Source organism: Typopeltis vanoorti, chromosome 13, assembly GCF_054136105.1.
Source record: "Typopeltis vanoorti isolate ZY-2024b chromosome 13, IOZ_Tvanoo_1.0, whole genome shotgun sequence".
NCBI classification, from domain to species: domain Eukaryota; kingdom Metazoa; phylum Arthropoda; class Arachnida; order Uropygi; family Thelyphonidae; genus Typopeltis; species Typopeltis vanoorti.
The window spans coordinates 60,087,605-60,108,525 of record NC_143561.1 but is presented as its reverse complement, the minus strand read 5'-3'; the positions used below and the strand labels follow the sequence as shown (position 1 = coordinate 60,108,525).

The 20,921-nt window shown below is 36.1% G+C and overlaps 1 protein-coding gene across 1 annotated transcript in view; it reads left to right on the top strand.

The window, feature by feature from the left end:
- Positions 1-19,700, top strand: part of LOC150100206 (bifunctional purine biosynthesis protein ATIC) — a 307,282-nt gene extending 287,582 nt beyond the window's left edge. The window contains exon 19 of the mRNA XM_090403041.1: positions 19,329-19,700. Within this exon, the coding sequence (XP_090259167.1) occupies positions 19,329-19,448 (120 nt within the window). The 3' untranslated portion in view covers positions 19,449-19,700. The remainder of the gene's footprint in view (positions 1-19,328) is intronic.
- Positions 19,701-20,921: the final 1,221 nt, after the last annotated feature.

The following is a 20,921-nucleotide window of genomic DNA, read 5'->3' as shown; positions in this document are numbered from 1 at the left end:
GCTCAAGACTAAATAGTGATCACTTCCAATTTCAAATCTCTGTACACTCTGGTGTCCTGCACCAGGGAGAAAACATCACTATCAACAATAACACAGTCAATGAGACTTTTCTTATTCCTTGCCTCTTCTCTCCATGTGAATTTGTGCACATTTTTATGTTGGAACATGGTGTTAGTAATAACCAGTCCATGTCCTGAGCAGAAATCCAACAGGTATTTGCCATTATTATTAGCTTTTGCTCTTTTCTCCAAATTTTCCCAAAATATTTTTGTATGCCTGACAGTCATTTCCTAATCTGCTATTTAGATCCTCAACAAGGACCAACTTTTCCTTTTTCATTGTGTCAGTTGCTTTTTCTAAAGCATCAAAAAATTCCTCCACTTCTACCTTGGTAGAACCTTCTGTGGGACCATTGGCACAAATAAGTCTCATTGTCCAATTCCCCATTCTGATATTTGCCCATATCACTCTACTTGAGACTGCCTGCCATTCAAGAAGATTAGCCTCGTATTTTGTGTTGAATACTATGGCTACTCCTTCTTTTCCTTATTGTCATTGCCTGAATATAACATTTTGTATTTATTGCTCAAAAAGATCTCACTAGTTTTTGTCTTTTTTTGTTTCAGTCACCCCTATTATGTCGATCTGGTACTTATCTAATTCCTCATCTAGCTCCATTTCTTTGCCATTCAGGCTTCTTATGTTGATAGTACTGATCTTTAACTCTGGTGATATTGAGTTGGGATGTGCTTTCAGATTTGTTCAAGTAGCTGACTTTTTGCTGTTCACCCTGGTTCCCTGGCGAAAACAACGGGGGCCCTTTTTAACCGGGCGACGCACCAGCCAAAATGAAATTTTGTCATGTTGTACCATCATTTTTTATTTTGGTTTAACCAATAAGAATACAGTTTGGTCGGCTAAATCCCAAATTGCCAGCCCATCCTCGTTCGTTCAGTATCCAGGTTGATACCCAACAGGGTGCACCATGAGAAGGTGAGGATTGGAGATTAGGTCAGAAGCCCTGGTCGATTCTCCGCATTCCTTTAAAGGCTATGTGGAGGTCTCTCTCCTCTCAGTTATACAGCTTTGACTCTTAAGCACCACGACAAAAGAAAATATATTGATGAATTAGCAAAAGAAGCACAACATGCTGCAGAAAATGGACAAATTAGACAACTTTATCAGATTAATAAACAAATCATTGGTAATAAAAAAGCAATCCCTTCCTCCTTTTTTTTGAAGACGAGATTTCGTTGGGTGAAGTCAAAGATGCCCTGAAGGCACTAAAACCTAACAAAGCATGTGGAAATGATAATATCAATGCTGAAATGTTAAAAGCTGATCTCAACACAACTACTGCCAAATTACAAAGGTTATACAATGAAATATGAAAGACAGAAAAAATTTCTGAACAATGAAAAAAAGCAGTAATTATAAAAATCCCTAAAAAAGGAGATCTGTCTAAATGTAAAAATTGGAGAGGAATAAGTTTGCTGTTAATTCCTGCAAAAGTTTTTACCAAAATTTTAATTAATAGATTAAAAAAGGAAATCGAAAATTTACTAAGAGAAGAAAAGGCAGGTTTTCGAACTGGTTGCAGAACCATTCAACAAATATTCACTCTAAGAAATATAATCAAATGTATAGAATTTCAAGCCCCACCTTACCTAAACTTCATCGATCTCAGTAAATAGAGAGAAACTTTGGAAAATATTAGAAGAATACAGAATACCTTATAAATTTATCAACATTATTAAGAATATGTATGATGACAGCAAGTCTTGCATGGAAGTAGATGGAAAACTTACAGACTTCTTTATCATTGAAACTGGAGTTAGGCAGGGTTGTGTGTTATCTGGTCTATTATTTATAATTTTAATTGATTGGATTATGAAAAACTCAATTAATCATCAAAAGAGAGGAATACGTTGGGACTTTACATCCACTCTGGAAGACCTTGAGTTTGCTGATGACATAGTGCTCCTGTCCTCCAAGTTAAATGACTTACAGCTAAAAACTGATGTCTTTGCTCGCTGTGCAGAAACTGTGGGTCTACATATAAAAAACTCAATTAATCATCAAAAGAGAGGAATACGTTGGGACTTTACATCCACACTGGAAGACCTTGATTTTACTGATGCCATAGTGCTCCTGTCCTCCAAGTTAAATGACATCATCAAATTCCTGCTATGTACTCTCAAGGGGTGTACAGGATGTGATAGTACTACATGAAAAAAATTACATCATTATTAATTTCCTATCTACAATTTTCCTCCAAATCAGTCTGTTACTGTTTCTTCACCCATTCTGTTTAAGTGACCATACCACCTGAGATTAGCTCTGCTAACGCATTCCTGGATGCTGACAGTGTCAAGTTCTTTCCTAATATGATATTGCCATTGATGCCATCTGTTCACGCCTCTAATCTTTCTCAGTACTCTCATATCTGTGGTCTCTAGTCTTTGGTCAAGTGTTTTACTTCTGACCCAGCTCTCAGATCCATAAGTTAAAACTGGTTTGAACACTGTCTTGTATACAGCTAATTTAGTGTTACTACTAATTTCTCTCTTATTCCATATGAATTTATTCAATTGACTTCCCACCATACCAGCTTTGCTGATTCTGTGGTCTATTTCCATATTTAATTTACCATCTTCAGTAAAAATCGTGCCTAAATAGCTGAAATGTTTTACTCGTTCCACAGGTTCTCCATTCACAACACAGTTGACATTTTCCATGATTCTGCCTATTTTCCTTGTCTTTGTCTTTTTATTGCTGACTTTCATACCATATCTATTATAACAGCTATTCAATTTAGTCAGAGAATCTTGCAGACTTGTAGCGGATTTATTTAGAAGTATAACATCATCCGCATAAAGCAAAGAGCTGACATTAACATCTCCAATTTTGATATCATATTTAATACCACTTTCCTTCATAATGTGATCCATATAGATAATGAATAACCGAGGGGATAATGTACATCCCTGTCTCACACCAGATTTAACATTAAACCATCTTCCTGTACTTCCTTCAATTCTAACTGCTGACTTACAACTCAAATAAAGACTAAGTATTGCTTGATATAATGCCCCACTGACACCATATAACTGTAGCGTATTGAATAGCTTCTCTCTTGGCACCTTGTCATATGCCTTTTCCAAATCGACAAAACTTAAATACAGATCTTTGTTATATTCCCATGCTTTCTCGACTATTTGTCATAAAGTGAAGATCTGATCCTGACAGCTTCTATTTGGCCAGAATCCAGCTTGTTCTGCACCAAGCTTTTCTTCCACAATTCTTCTCAACCGTTTCTCAAGTATACTTGCATAGATATTGCCAGGAACACTCAGTAGGGAAATACCTCTGTAATTCTCACATGCAGTTTTATTTCCCTTTTTATATATGGGTACCATGAGAGCTCTACTCCAATCATCGGGAATTTGTCCCTCTGTCCAGGCCTTCTGAACTATGCAGTGCAGCCAAGTGCAGCAAAATAAAAAATGATGGTACAAGTTAAATGACTTACAGCTAAAAACTGATGTTTTTGCTTGCTGCGCAGAAACTGTGGGTCTACATATAAACAAGAAGAAACCAAGGTCATGCAAATAAATGAAAAATCAAATAAAGAAATTAAGTCAAAAAATGAAACAATTGAAGATGTTGATACTTTTACATACCTTGGATCTGTAATAAATAAACAAGGCAGCACTGACGAAGACGTTTTACAAAGAATTGCTAAAGCACAAAATTGTTTCAGGTCACTAAACAAATTATGGAAAGCATCAAATATTACAGTTAAAGTGAAAATTAATGTCTATAAATCTATTGTGCGAGCAATACTGCTATATGGCTCTGAAACTTGAAACTTACCAAAGCACAAAGTAATAAATTGGACATTTTCCAAAACAAGTGTTTAAGAAGAATTTTAAAAATCTTCTGGCCAAATACAATTACTAACGAGGAACTTTTAAAGAAAACCTTCTTCAAGTTGTTATATGAGGAGATTCGCCTAAGAAGATGGAAATGGACCAGACATGTTCTTTGCATGGGGATAAATAGAATTCCCCAAGTAGCACTGAGTCAGGCTCCAGAAGGAAGACACTCTAGAGGTCGTCCAAAATTAACTTGGAGAAGAATGATGGAATCCGAAATGAAGGAGGCAAGATGGGCGAGTTGGGCAGAAACAAGAGCAGCTGGAAACCCAGTATTACAGCCTTATGTGCCAGGAGGCACGGAAAGACGATGATGATGGCATCATATGGAGAACTGCAATGAGACCAATACTTATTCCAACACACCAGATATCTCCTACATCATTCACTCTAGAGTGATGCAGAATCTGGCTCAGAAAATGGCTATATACATTACAGCAACTCATTTCAGGAAATTTCTGCTTTGATCAGCTGTAAGATGTTAGTGCTGCAACCTGGTAGGCCACATAAAATCACAGCATGAGACCACTGTGTGCTGAAGCATGTAGTATGAAAAACATTGCCCTGTCCACAGCAGAAACATTCGCTACTAAGTTTTGAAATTCCCCTGCATTCTAGACATTCTAAACAATTCTGTGTTTCCAACATCAACACCAAATACTTGTCAGGACTGAAGATCATGAATTTCCATTGCTGTGCAGCTGCACACACAAGCTTAACATCAGTGAAGGTAATACCAAGTGTCAGGTGGAGTGGTATAAAGCTGACCACTATTGGACTCTGTAACAGTGAAAATGCATTCTCTTGAGTGATAAATCACACTTTACCATCTGGTAGTCCACTGAATGAGTATGAGTTTGGCAGATACCAGGAGAATGCTACTTGCTTGAATGTGTTATTCCAACTGTGAAGTTTAATGGAGGAGGAGCCTTCTAGGTTTGGGCTGGGTCCCCTAATCCCAACAAAAGGAATTCTTAAATCTGCAGCCATAATAACATTCTAGACAATTCCATGCTTCCAACATTATGGCAACAGTTCAGTGAAGGCCATTTTGTATATAAACATGACAATGCTCTTGTCCAAAAATGTACAGGAATGGTTTGATGAGATGGATGTGGAAGAATTTGACTGGTGCCTTCACAGAGCCCTGATTCCCTCCCCCCCTCCCCCATTAAACACCTGTGGGATGAATGTGGAATGGCAGTTGCAAGCCACTACTATGCCATCAGTGACACCTCATTAATGTTCTTCTGGAAGGATGGAATTACTGCATCAGTTTACCAAATCTAGGCTGGAGGGGATCAACAGGAGTGAAAATACAGAGCATGGGATACTTTGGTATTTGTGAAAAAATTTGAAAGGAGAATACTATCTACCATAATGCAAATAACCAGAGCAAAAACTGGCAATTTGTTTGCAAAAGGTAGAAGGTAAACCATCAAGTTATGGTTTAGTAAATAGGTCTCAATGCCATATTCACTCAAATAATGTGAAAATATCAAGAGCAATGGTTGCTGGTTTTTCTCATACTTTTTTTTATGCCTTCTGTCTGAAGGTGTTTAATGTTGACTAGAAAACTGATGGATTATGAGTCGCACTATCCATACTGCGGTTAGTGGTGGATCTCTAGGTAATGAAGAAGTTAACTATTGACGACATGTTCATTATTATCAGAGAATTGGAGGCAAAAGCCATATTTTGAATGATTAACTGTTCTCTATTTTTGGAATGAGTTGAATATAAACTTTGTTCCTATCCTGTAGGGAAGATGCTAGATAAGTATGATGTTTATTTAAAATATAAGATGGGGTTAATTCTGGAGTATAAGTTTGTGCACAACTGGTGGGGGGGGGGATTTATTGGTATCCAAGTTATTCAGAATTCTTCTGATGTCTTTCTGAAGAATTGCAGTGAGCTATCCTTTGTATTAGGGGAAGTGATTTGCCTTGATCATCTCTGCAGGAATTGAGGATCAGCTTTATCTTTTGTGATGTACACTGTTGATATGAATCGCATAAAGTTGTACAAAGTAGCCTTCATCTGAAAGCAGAATTGTCATTTGAGTAAGAGACAGGTTTCCTACTTAATCTTTTTTTTTTTTTTTATAGATTTGTCGATGATTTTATTGCAGTGTAGGTTAAGCATAAAGCTAGAATTTTTGTCCAGAATCACTACTGCTATGATGAATTAAAAGTGCAGTGTTGCTTAGAATGCACTGATACATTTGTGACACACCTTTAGTTGCCCTTTACATATAACCAGCAATCTACCATATTGATGTCTGAACCTCACTAATACTTCTTTTACATTCTTTTTATATCCTGGTGAAATCTTAATTCACTGCACCACCATTTTCAGAGAAATAGTGTCCACAAAATTCTCTTTGGTTGCAAGAGCACCTTCAAAATCATCAGATATTGAAGTGTAACATTGGTATCCTGAGCTCTATGCTTCTGCATACTACCTAACAAACAGCAACCATATGCAGATAATCTGACAACTTTATTGTAGAACAACAGAAAATCCATTGCATACTTTAGCTGAGTTTATATCGATAATTTCTCTGCACCAATTTTTTAGATGAACGTATCATAGACAACTTCTCTGCATGATGGCAATCACAAGGAGAATTGTCATTAGAAAGTGACACAAGATGATCTCAGATGTAGTGTGGTTTCCTCCACCGAAAAACAAACAAAAAAAAAGTCATCAGAATCGATTTAATATGTCAAATGATATTTTTTAAGTTTGGAGGTCCAAAAATCCACACTTAATCAATGAACACATTCATAACTTCATCATCATCAAATTCCTGACATGTACCCTCAAGGGGTGTACAGGATGTGATAGTACTACATGAAAAATTTACATCATTACTAACTTCCTATCTACAATTTTCCTCCAAATCAGTCTGTTACTTGTCAAGACTCCAACATTATCAGATCTTATATTTCTATTGTCTAAGGCACTTTTTACCGTATCAATCCACCTATATCTTGGTGTTCCTCTGGGTCATTTTCCTGCCAACCCGGCAGAGAACACTTGTTTTTTGCTAATCTTTCCTCGATTAGCAAAAATTTCCCATTCTCTTTAAGTGACCATACCACCTGATATTAGCTCTGCTAACGCATTCCTGGATGCTGACAATGTCAAGTTCTTTTTTAATATGATATTGCCATTGATGCCATCTGTTCACGCCTATAATCTTTCTCAGGACTCTCATATCTGCAGTCTCTAGTCTTTGTATACAGCTAATTTAGTGTTCCGACTAATTTCTCTCTTATTCCATATAAATTTATTCAATTGACTTCCTACCATACCAGCTTTGTTGACTCTGTTGTCTATTTCCATATTTATTCTCGTAGACAGGCTTATACGTTGGTTATGCATTTTTAAAACATGTAAGGAATTGAACAACGTGGTTAAGGATATAAATTAAATTATACTTTAATAAATATTTTCCGATATTTTGGCAATGTTACATTGCCATCTTCTAAAGGAACTTACAAAAAAAGCACGTGCACGTAGGCACTACAAACACAGTAACTGGGAATGAAGAGATGAAGCTATTGTTCTCTTAAAAGTCCTGATGGTGCCCTCTAGCAGGCTAAGTAGGTGTTCTTGGCCGTTGGGCTGAAGGTCTGCTGATGTAAGCCTCCCAAATTTGGGGCAGTCGCATACAACCAAATTTGTTGAGGTTTGGAGAATTTCTTAGGGCTGAGGCTGATTTCATAAATAGTCTTTTGTATTTGCTACGGTGTATTATTGTAGCTTCCACCGTATTCTGTGGCGTGTATCCAGAGCATGGTCCGCAAGACCAGAATGGCTGTACTTGTGAAACTGGATGTAGTCCTTGTGTTCAGAAATTCTGATATTCGCTGTCCTGCCTGTTTGGCCAAAGTAAGACAGATTACATCTCTTCATTCCCAGTTACTGTGTTTGTAGTGCCTACGTGCACATGCTTTTTTTGTAAGTTCCTTTAGAAGATGGCAATGTGACATTGCCGAAATATTGGAAAATATTTATTAAAGTATAATTTAATTTATATCCTTAACTACGTTGTTCAATTCCTTAAGTGTTTTAATAATGCATAACCAACGTATAAGCCTGTCTACGAGAATCAACAACATACAATCGCACGGATGACCCGCCAATACGATAAATTGAAGTTGAAGCTGTCTAGACAATTAAATCGTCTAACTTTCCTGAAACGCTGCCGGGATAATAAAGTAATCCCGAACTGTGTAAAATTCAAGCACCGTTTTGTTTCAAAAAAAGCTCTTCGAATATATAACCGTGCCAGCTACGCGTTACTACGCGAACAAATCACTGCCACGAGTTTTCTCTTAGCGGACATTAACGAAGCTATTCATGCCGTCGAAGATGAGCTTTCGGGCACTTTAAACCACGAACTTTGGTCGATTTTACGTGACGTCTCATGTACCACTGCCGACAAAGAATTTAAAAAAATACGAGGCCGACAGATGAAAAAATTCGAAAAATTAAAAAAGAACTCTACCGTCATTCCAAAACTTGCTACCAATACCGTAATCAACCTTTCTTCAGTCACCCTGAAGCCTGAAGCAATCAACGCGCTGTCACGTGGCCACAACTTCGCGATTGCTCCCAAAAAAATACCCAGTGAGGATATTATGATCCAGATCGAACGCGGAATCTGCCACCTTCCACTTCAAGTCACCAACAGTGTGACTGGATGTAGCTTGTGTCCTTTCCAAAGCAGTCCCACCAAAATCCAACATATCCAACAAGGAATATAAAGCTCTATAGGAAATGAAGAATAATAAAGAAATAGTTATCACCAAAGCGGATAAGGGAAACGCAACTGTAGTCCTTAACCAAAAGGACTACACAGGTAAGCTGAATGCTCTTCTCTTAGATCGGGCTACTTACCTCCCCATCAATTACAATCCCACCAACTCTCAAATTAGAAAAATTCACAGGCTCCTTAAGAGAGTCACTTCTTGGCCTGTAGAAGTTACCAACAGATTAAAGCCATTTAACTCTATATTCCCCCCCCCCCTGTATTTATGGACTCCCAAAAATACATAAAGAAAATGTGCCATTACATCCCATAGTGGATGGCATTGATTCCCTCACATACAAATTAGCTAAACATTTGGCCAAAGAGCTCACACACTATACTGGCAACACACCATCACACATAAAAAACTCAGCCCATTTCAAAGCCAGCATAGAAAACCTTACACTCCAACATACTGACATAATGGTCAGCTTTGATGTCTCCTCTTTATTCACAAATGTCCCACTCAAGGAAACTCTAGAGCTAATCCAAGCTAAATTTTCTCCCGATATCTCAGCCTTATTTCAGTTCACAATGAACTCGGGCTATTTCGTTTGGCAAGGAAAATTCTACAAACAAATAGAGGGGACAGCCATGGGTTCACCCCTCTCAACACCCTTGGCCAATTTCTTTATGGAGACCTTTGAAGAAAAAGCCTTAGCCTCTGCCCCACAAAAACCAACCATATGGCTTCGCTACGTTGATGATGTGTTTGCTATTTGGCCACATGGCTCTGAAACACTTCTCTCCTTCTTAACACACTTAAACAACCAACACCCCAGAATCAAATTCACCCTGGAAAAAGAGGAAAAAAACAGCCTCCCTTTCCTAGACACACTAGTCACCCGCCAGCCTAATGGAACCTTGGTTTTCTCAGTTTACAGAAAACCCACCCATACAGGCAGATACATTCACCAACAATCCCACCCCCACCCCCCTCTCAACAATATGGAGTAGTGAAAACACTATACAACAGGGCTAAACACTGAACTAAATCACATCCTCAACACTTTCTCAGCCAATGGCTAACCCCCCCAAAAAAAGTCCAAAAAATATTAGAACCTACAAACCACAGATCCCCTCCACAACAAGGATTACTCTAAATCCATCACCATTCCCTACATCCGAGGCACCTCGGAAAAGATTACCAAAATCTTAAAAAAGCATGACCTGACCTCCTGTTACAAACCCAGAAAATTGGCATCCCTTATTAACTACCATTGTATGGCTTGCCTTCCAGCCTTTTCAGTTGGGTGTCTAGCTTCTTTTTGGTCATTCACTGCATATTATGGTAGATGATTTCCTACCAGTTCTGGTATATTCAAAGACTACACTTTCGCTCACTCTCTTCCTTCTGCACATAACTGACCTTCCCTCTCTGATTTATGTGCATGCATAGACTCACACTTTACCATGCAGGCATTTGAAACTGAAAATCCCATAGGGTACTCACTCTTCTTGGACAAAGAAATGGATCTCATCTCAGAATATGACTTTTGCTTCTCAAGTCCAATCTTTGTATACTTTTTTCCAATGGAGCCTCTTTTTCTGCATAGGTGTTTTTTCATCAACAGGTGTTTCTTTTTTGGTCAGTTGGCAATCCTCCCTGCTTCCAACAATCTTTAGTGGACTGTCATGTCAGAGACATTAATCCCACTAGCCGCCAAGTCTATTTTAAGTCTACAGCAGACAATCTTGGATTCATTTTGCATTTCCTAACTAGTAAACTTTTAAATAAGTGTAATTTCCCCTTTTTTGCCCTAATTTTCCTTTTTCTGTCAGGAGAAAAGGTAACTCTCTCTAAACCTCTTGACAATTGCATTAACAATACCACACTAATTGGCAATTTGTTTGAGTCATGGATATGTGATAAGAAAGAGTACATATTTTCGAAAGCTTTCTTGGAGATGTATCCATTTTATCATCAAATTCCTGACATGTACCCTCAAGGGGTGTACAGGATATTATGATAGTAATACATGAAGAAATTACATCATTATTAGAAAGAATTACTATCAACAATTTTCCTCCAAATCAATCTGTTATCTGTCAAGACTCCAACATTATCAGATCTATTATTTTAATGGCTAATATAGCCTACTTTCGTTTAGGAGTGCCCCTTTTTTACTGTCATTGGCTCTTTACCCAAAACACACGTGTTGAAACGATTATTTTACTGATTAATAATAAAATAATAACTTGACGTTTCGACCCCTGTATTGAGGTCATCATCAGAAGGATACATGTGTATAAGAACCAAGCTACATGCTGTTGCACTCTATACAGGTAAATTACATCTACGTTGTTAACTAATCTTTTTTCTTAGCCTGCCCTCTAGTGATTAAAAAAAAAAAAAACTACAATAAACTCTGCTAAAGTCCTCACATACTAGGATTCTTATGGATTTGTACAGTACAGGTTGCTATTGAATGTTCAGGAAAAAAAAAAAAAAACACTTCAAGTCTTCTTGCATTGAGATTTTTCTTTGTGGTTGCTATAAAGGTTGCAGATGGGTACTCCACATTCTTGGAATGGTTAGACCATTTTTATTCAGATTTGGATCATGTTTGCACATTTCACATGCTTTCTTGAATTTCTGCTCGAACCAGATTTTGGTGCAGTGTAGGGACTTGGTACCTTTCCAATCAATTCTCTATTCCTCTTTGCCCGCGTACTCCGTTCTGGATATTTCGTGTGGCAAAACAAACAATTTTTACCTTCAAAAAGAGGGTACAGCCATGGGCTCACCACTCCCCCCCCAATAGCAAACTTTTATATGGAAGACTTTGAGCAACGAGCTCTAGAATCGGCATGCCTAAAGTCCAAAATTTGGCTCAGATACGTCGACGATATTTTTGCCATTTGGCCCCCACGGCTGCAAAGCACTAGATACATTCCTTAGCCACCTGAACAAACAACACAAACGCATCCAATTCACCATTGAAATAGAAAAAAACAACTCTTCCGTTCCTAGACACACTTGTCACGTCTTCCTTCAGGCTGTCTCTCCTTCTCAGTTTACCTCAAACCTACACACACAAAACTTCTTATCACCACCCAACACAAAAACTAGGGGTCATAAGCACCCTTAAACACAGAGCTCAAACCATTTGTTCAAATGAATAAGCTCTTAACCATGAATATGAGACCATCAAACATACCTTTATAAAAAATGGATACAGTATAAAAACCATTCACAAGATCCTCCACAAAGATACCACTAATAACAAAAAAGGTTTCAAGAATGCTATTGCTATACCATATGTTAGAGGCATTTCTGAAAAAATAGACAGAACACTACACAAATTACAACATCAAAACCACCTTTAAACCCCCGACAAAATTAAGACACCTACTCAGTTCTTCCAAGGATCCCCTGCCACACCTAGCCCACCCAGGGGTTTACAAAATAGATTGCATATGTAACATAGCAAACCATCCCAATCAGAAAGGATGAACACAAACGACACATAAAATACCTCCATTTTGGAAAAACCAGCCTTTCTGACCACGTACTCCAAACATACCACAGAATTGATTGGAAAGGTACCGAGTCCCTACACCGCACCAAAACCTGGTTCGAGCAGAAATTCAAGGAAGCATGTGATATGCTCAAACATGATCCAAATCTGAATAAAAATGGTCTAACCATTCTAAGAATGTGGAGGACCCATCTGCAACCTTCATAGCAACCACGAAGAAAAATCTCAATACAAGAAGACTTAGTGAAGTTTTTTTTTTTTTTTTTCCTGTTGCTATTCTTTCTGAATAGCAACCTGTACTGTACAAATCCAGAAGATAATCGTAGTATAACAATATAAACTGTATAATTCCAGAAGAATCCTAGTATGTAAAGACTTTAGCAGAGTTTATTGTAGTTTTTTTTTTTATCACTAGAGGGCAGGCTAAGAAAAAAGATTAGTTAACAACGTAGATGTAATTTACCTGTATAGAGTGCAACAGCATGTAGCTTGGTTCTTATACACATGTATCCTTCTGATGATGACCTCAATACAGGGGTCGAAACGTCAAGTTATTTTATTATTAATCAATAAAATAATCTTTTTAACACGTGTGTATTGTGTCCCTAAATTCATAAATATGAATGCTGATCACCGTGTAACCTTAAAAGAAAGAGTCTTTACCCCAAAATCTAGGGCATTACTGAAGTGATATAAAACTAATATATGAAGAATAAAAAATATAGGAGAAATTCTGGACATAACTTCTTGGATGTTGTTTTCTGTCTCCTTATTCCAGTGATGTGCCTTCATATGCTGTTAAAAGGAAGGATTTTTTCTGGGGAAGTGGGGGTAAAGCAATGTTGGGAAATTATTTGAAAAAACCCAGGTTTTTGATATATGTATATTATTATTATTATTATTATGAAGGGTGCATAGAGAGGGTTTTGGGAGGGGTGAGAGAAGGATCTGAAGATTCTTCAGAGCTGTTTCGATAGTTGTCGAAACGGCTCACACCCCGTAACTCCCACCCCTGACTTTTCCCCTTAAATCCATCCTCTTCCCCCCCCCCCCCAAAAAAAAAAATCTCTATCTTCAGATACTTCTCTTACCCCCCCCCTCCCAAAATGCTCTCTACCCACCCTTAATAATAAAAATAATAATATACTTAATATCAAAAACCTGTTTTTTTTTTTTTTTTTCAAATAATTTCCCAACATTGCTTTACCCCCACTTCCCCAGAAAAAATCCTTCCTTTTAACAGCATATGAAGGCACATCACTGGAATAAGGAGACAGAAAACAACATCCAAAAAGGTATGTCCAAAATTTCTCTTATACTTTTTATTCTTCATATATTAGTTTTATAACACTTCAGTAATACTCTAGATTTTTGGGTAAAGAGAGAATGACAAAAAAAAACAAAAAAAAAAACAGGGCACTCCTAAACGAAAGTATGCTATATTAGTCATTAAAATAATAGTGTTAAATTGTGAATGAAGATATTTATAATAATAATACTTCATTCATAATTAACATCATCTACCATATCATAAGCAGGACTTATTTAAATTTATTCTGTTAATTTCTTGCTTATAAAATATTATTATTTTATGTACTTTGTTCCTTTGATAATAATATAAGAAACTGTAATATATGTAATTTTAATATATCCAGAAGATTCTTTGTGGTATCATTTGATTGGTTGTTATGAAAAACATGCAAATTTCTCCTAGTGCGTGAACTACTATATACGAAGGGAAAGGCAAGTTTGATGTGAGCTAAACCGGTGAGAACCAGTTTTTGGTGGGAAAAAGGAAGGAGTGGATACAAAAGTAAAAACAGAATCGAGTAGGGGAGTATAGAGAATGGTAGCTGGAGACTGGAAGGGAATTTAAAGGATCGGGAATTGCTTGGTATTTTAACTTACCTTTTTTTGTGAGTTGGATTTATACCAAAACTTCCTAACGCCTAACAGTGGAATAGTGCAGGAAATAGGATACTACGTATATGAAAAAGAAGAAATAGGTAGGTAACTTAAACCAAGTGCATAAAGGTTATATTCTCCCGAGTTTATAAATCAGTCGTGGAAGTGGAAGATTCTTTTAAGTCTGTGTTATTACAAAGTTAAAGTCAGCAAGGACTTAAAAATTGTTGTTCGTTCTACTTATGTGTTGAAACTATATCCTGGTAAGATTACCTTTACTATACTTAGCGAGAAGTAACGAAAATTAATTCCTCCGAAAGTAAATTGTTCCTAGTTGCAGTATTCAGCGAGTCAAGATTAATATGTGATTTGCTAAGACTTTTTCCTCTTCAAATGATAAATGCTATGTTATTGAATTAAGTGTTCATTAACTGAATGAGAATACTATTTGTTGTAATTTAGGAATCTCAAACTTACATTAACTAAAATTGATTAACTGAGCTTAGAGAATTACAAATAAATGTCTGATGGTTCACGAGTTCTATTCTTTCTGAATATCTTGAACTGATTTGATATTTTAAATGTTCTGAGATGTAACCTTGATCAGAGTAAGGTTATGAAAGAAGTTCTCTCTAATAAGAATAAGATCCGTTAAATATAATCTTTAATTATAAAGATTAAGCTCGGCTGAGTAGTATACTAGAATCTTAATGAGAGCTTTATATTCTTTAATTATAATGTCCCTGTTGGAATACTGTGTTATGATGTAATTTATGTGATACTGCATTGAATAATTTTGTTTGAATTGAATCTTGTATTTGCCTGATTGTTTCATTGCACTGCTCATTAAAATAATACGAATCTCAGCAGGAACCTTATGTAGTAAAAATAAAAACCTCGGCCTAAAATCAGCTTATGATAACCTAATACAGTTGAAGTTTGATTTATCTAAATTGCTCTTGCAATTCAGAATATCGAGTGGCGCAGTATAATATAAATTTTCTTCATATTCGATTGATATATCAGCCTACAACTAGTTAAATACTAAAGAGAGAGAATCGTAAGACGATAAAACATGACTGAGAAGAAATTACGATCTAACAATAGCTTATTTTTAGATGAGTAACATGGGAATTTTCCCAGAAATAATATCTATATTATCAGATCTTATATTTCTGTCTTCTAAGACACTTTTTACTGTATCAATCCACCTATATCTTGTTCTTCCTCTGGGTCTCTTTCCTCCCAACCTAGCAGAGAACACTTGTTTTTCTAATCTTTTCTCCCCCATTCTGTTTAAGTGACCATACCACCTGAGATTAGCTCTTCTAACAATGTCAAGTTATTTCCTAATATTATATTGCCATTGATGGCATCTGTTCACACTCCTAATCTTTCTCAGGACTCTCATACCTGTGTTCTCTAGTCAAGTGTTTCATTTTTAACCCAGCTCTCAGATCCATAAGTTAAAATTGGTTTGAACGTTGTCTTATATACAGCTAATTCAGTGTTTTGACTACTTTCTCTCTTATTCCATATAAATTTATTCAGTTGAATTCCTACACCTATGATCTGTTGATTCTGTTGTCTATTTCCATATTTAATTTAACATCTTGAATAAAAATTGTGCCTAGATAGCCAAAATGTTTTACTTGTTCAATAGGTTCTCCATTCATCGATTTTAATAGTCTGTCTTGTTATTGCAACAGTTATTCACTTTAGTCAGGAATCTTGCAGACTTGTACTGAATTTATTTAAAAGTATAACATCATCTGCATAAAGTAAAGAGCTGAGCTTAACATTCCAATTTTGATATCAGGCTCAATACCACTTTCTTTCAGAATGTAATCCATATAGATAATGAATAACAGAGGAGATAATGTACATTGTTGTCTAATACCAGATTTAACATCAAACCATCATTCTAACTGCTCACAACTCAAATAAAAACTAAGTATTGCTTGATATAATGCCCCATTGACACAATATAACTGTAGCGTTTTGAATAGCTTTTCTCTTGGCACCTTGTCATATGACTTTTGCAGCTCTACAAAACTTAAATACGGATCTTTGTTATATTCCCACGATTTCTCAACTATTTGTCGTAAAGGAAGATCTGATCGTGACAGCCTCTATTTGGCCTGAGTACAGCTTGTACTTCACCAAGCTTCCCTTCCGCAAGCCTTCTCAACAGTTTTTCAATTCTTGCATAAATCTTATCAGAAACACTCAGTATGGAAATATTTCTGTAATTCTCACATTGTTTTATTTCCCTTTTTTTTTTGTATATGGGTACTATGAGAGCTCTACTACAATCATTTGGAATTTGCCCTTCTGTCCGATGCAGTGCAGCCACTGGAAGACTTTTATATCTCCATACTTGAGCATTTCTGGTCGAATATCATCTACTTCACTGCCTTTCCACATTTCAGGCCTTTGATGACTTTTTCTACTTCAAGTATGGATATGTATTCCTGATTGTATGCCTGTTTTTTATTACCACTGTGCTTTCACTGCTTGTTTCATTTAGCAATTTTTTGAAGTAATTGCTCCATACATTAAGCATATCTTCTTCTTCACCAGTTTTCATGTCACCTTTATCATCTGTAATTTCTTTTGCAGCACTGTCCAGAATATTTTGTCACCTTCCTGATATTTATTTTCTATGTTTTTACCAAAGTCTTCTCATGACTTTTGTTTAGCTTTCTTACATTTGTCTCTATATTCAACCTCACCAATGCCTCTCTGGCTGAATCAATGTTTTCTTCAGGATTTGCCATTGAATCTTCAAGGTTTTGTTCCTGTTCTCAAACTCTTTCATTTGTTCTTCAATAGTGCTTGTGAGTTTTAGTCTACAATTCACATCTGAGAGTTACTCATTTTTTTTTTCACTTTAAAACTTTCTTACATGTTCTTCTTTTCAATACGAAATTCAATTTCATCCTGCTCCAGACTAAATGGTGATCACTTCCAATTTCAAATCCTCTGTACACTCTAGTGTCCTGGACCAGTGAGAAAATATCACTATCAACAATAATATAGTCAGTCAGTGAGACTTTTCTTCTTCCTTGCCTCTTCTCTCCATTTCTGTATGTCTAACAATAATTTCCTACTCCACTATTTAGATCCCCAACAAGGACCAGCTTTTCTTTTTTCATTGTGTCAGTTGCTTTCTCTAAAGCCTCAAAAAATTCTTCCACATCTACCTCAGTAGAACTTTCCATGGGAACATAGGCACAAATAAGTCTCATTGTCCAGTTCCCCATTTTGATATTTTCCCACACCACTCTACTTGATATTGCTTGCCATTCAAGAAGATTAGCCTCGTATTTAATGTTGAATGCTATAGCCATTCGTTTTTCCCTGAAAAGGTGTGGCTATAGCATTCAACATTAAATCTTAGAAAGATCTCAGCAATTGTCTTTTTTGTTTGTCACCTGTTGATCTGGTACTTATCCAATTCCTCAGACAGCTCCATTTCTTTGCCATTCAGGCTTCTTATTTTGATAGTACTGACCTTGAACTCTGGTGATGTTGAGTTGGGGTGTGTTTCAGGATTTGTTCCAGTAGCTGACTTTTCACTGTTCACCCTGGTTCCCTGGCGAAAACAATGGAGGTCCTTGTTATGTGATGCCCCACCTGGCTTGAAATCTATCATGTTGTATCATCAGTTTATTTCTGGTTTAATCCAATAAGAATACAATTTGGTCAGATAAATCTCAAATTGCTAACAAATCCTCATTTGTTCAGTATTCAGTATCCACCCTATTCCCCAGATTTGGCTCCCTCTAACTTCTATCTCTTCCTCGCTGGTCAGCATTTTTCTTCAAATCAAGAGGTGATTGCAGTTATAGATGGGTATTTTGCAGATCTTACTGAGAACCACTACAGGGACAAGATAATGGCGCTGGAGCATTTTTATTTTTCAACATAATTTCCCTTATTAGTCTTAAGGGAAATTATGTTGAAAAATAAAAATAATTTTTAAATTATAAATTAGTTTTTTCTTGTTAGGCCAAGAACTTTTCAGACCACCCTTGTATTTGCTGAAGATTAATTATTAAAAATCATTTTCTTATTATTATTCTTTTATTGTAGATCAACTTTCATGTGCCAAACACTAAATAAAATCTCTAAAATCCTTATCACTACTCCAGTTGTATATCTCATATAACATCATACATTCTTTTCATTACTGTTTGATCTTTCCTGAGCTCACTCAAATTATACAAACATGTCAAGGGCTTAACCAGTTTGGCTGAACATTCCTTTGGTATATAGGCTGCTATCCCTATCTATCTCTATTACTGAATTCTGATCCAGGTTATGCAGCATCTCTGCATCCAATGAAGTGGTGGCACTATGATGTGCCATGATAGATCTTAGCCATGTGAACATCTACATTTAGTAAAGTTATTCTTCCACATTCATTCTTTCTGACTTAACTTTCATAGCCTGCATTTTTATATTTCACAACTTCTTTGATCCTTATTCTCACAATATTCTTATGGATCTCTTGATGTATTCGTCACTACTTAAATAATTTGTTCTATTATAAACAATAGATCTACCATCTGTTGAACTTTTATTTCTCAATTGCATTTGTCAAATCCTTCATTTTCTCTCTCATAGGTTAAATGCTGCTATTATACTGGTCAGCTCATTACTGATTGAGTTATTCCTTGACTGTTTTTCATACACCATTAAAAAGTGATACATATGTGAGCCAAACACTGTGTTAGCAGGAGCTTGGCTAAATTTAAAATTGGCTTCCTTTTAAATTTGACCAATATTGTAACAGAAAAAAAAGTTTTTTTAAAAAGAATGTCAGTAAAAATAGCTGCTTCTAAATTGCACCCAACTTCCTGCTTCACTACTTTTTCGTATGAGATCCATTTTATGCCTCCCATATTTAAATCTGTAACTTGTAGAATATTGTCAAGACATTGCTGCTGTTAAATGTTCCTTGAGCAGCAATGATCTCCTTTCCTAACTCTAAATTTATATGTAAATGTACAGGAAAAATAGTTGAAATTTTAATGCCCTGTATACTTTAAAAATTGCCAAATATTTTTGACCATATGAACTGTATATAACCGTAAAATAAAAAAAAATAAAAAAAAATATATATATATATATCAAAGTAATTAATAATAATAATATAATTTTGTCTTTCTGCAGAGTGGAGTAAAATACATCATAAGTCCAGCAGGATCCACCAATGATGCAGCAGTAATACAAGCTTGCAATGAACATGGAATTACCTTAATCCATTCAAACTTGCGTCTCTTTCACCATTAAGTAAATTGTATATTTATAGCAGTGCATCATCCTCAATCTGGAGAGGCAATCAATAACAGAAGCTTGGGAATTACATTAATCCAGTGAAGATTACATTTTTTCTACAATTAAAAGAACTGCTTCATAATACATGAAGATTTTAAATGAAGTTTTAAGAAATATTTTGAATTGAATGATGTAAAAATTGCAATCTTTGCTCAACTATAACTTTGATGCTGTATATCTTAAAAATAAAAAATAACTAATATTTAACTATTTTTAAAAAAGTTCCTTATATGGAAATAATTGGGCAGTCAAGCATATTTCTCCTTTAAGAATAATATTATTATCTCCATTAAGTCAGAATAATCATCATGGGAGATTTTCACATTACTTATCATACTGCTCCTTAAACTCATTCACTGTCAGAGCACTCATAACTACTGCTGGCAATCCATTCCAGTCATTCACCATTCTTCAGACAAAATCTAGTCCACATACACTTAGTAACCATGCTTCGTTTCCAGAGCTGAACCTAGTTCTTTCTCTCTCTCTACTTGCCATATGCTGAAAAATTTATTTTGTATCATTCTTATAGAACTTATAAGTCTCTATCGTATCTCCTCTTTTCTGTCAACTAAACTTTGCAATACATGCACACCTTCAATCTGTCCTCATACCTGTCTAGCTTAGTCACTCACCTCCATGAAACCCAGATGTCAAATCTGTACACAGTAGTCAAGATGCAGTCATATTATAGCCTTAGAGAGGTTATTAATCCCTTCTTTATATTTCCATATGTCAGTGTGTTCTTCAACATAAAATATTTTTTGAGCTGTTTTGCCAACTTTACAATATGTCTTCTGAACTTTAACTCTATCCACCATCATCCCCAAAATTCCTAGCCTCATGCATTTTCTACAATCTGATACCAACCTTGTAATATGCAGTATAATCTTTTCATCCAAAAGTGCATAATCTTACACTTTATCAAATTGACTACTTATCCTTCATCTACACTGCCAGTTTATTTAAATCATCTAGCATGAGTCTACATTGCCTTTCCAGTTGCATCATCAGCAAACAACTGAATACTCCTTCTGAAACAAATTAAACAGCAGTGATCCTGGTACAGAGCCTCGAGGCACTCCACTAGTCACATTCTTTCTCCTCGATTCCACACCATATACTCTGGTGCTTGTCTGTCACTACCCCCATCCATGCCACCAGCTTCATGTCCATTCCCATTTGTTCCAAATTATGTAATAATTTTCTGTAAGTAAATTACTAAGACAGGACACCTTTTACAAAGTTATGCTGCTCATCAAAGAGTATCACATTCCTGTTAACCAGTTCCTGAATTTTACTGTTAACCAACTTTTCTGATATCTTAGCTACCACCCCCTGAGATGTTAATCAGGCTGTAATTTGCTGCTTCTGTCTTGGAACCTCCTTTATGTAACAGATCTTTGTTGGCCTCTTTCTTCCTCCTTT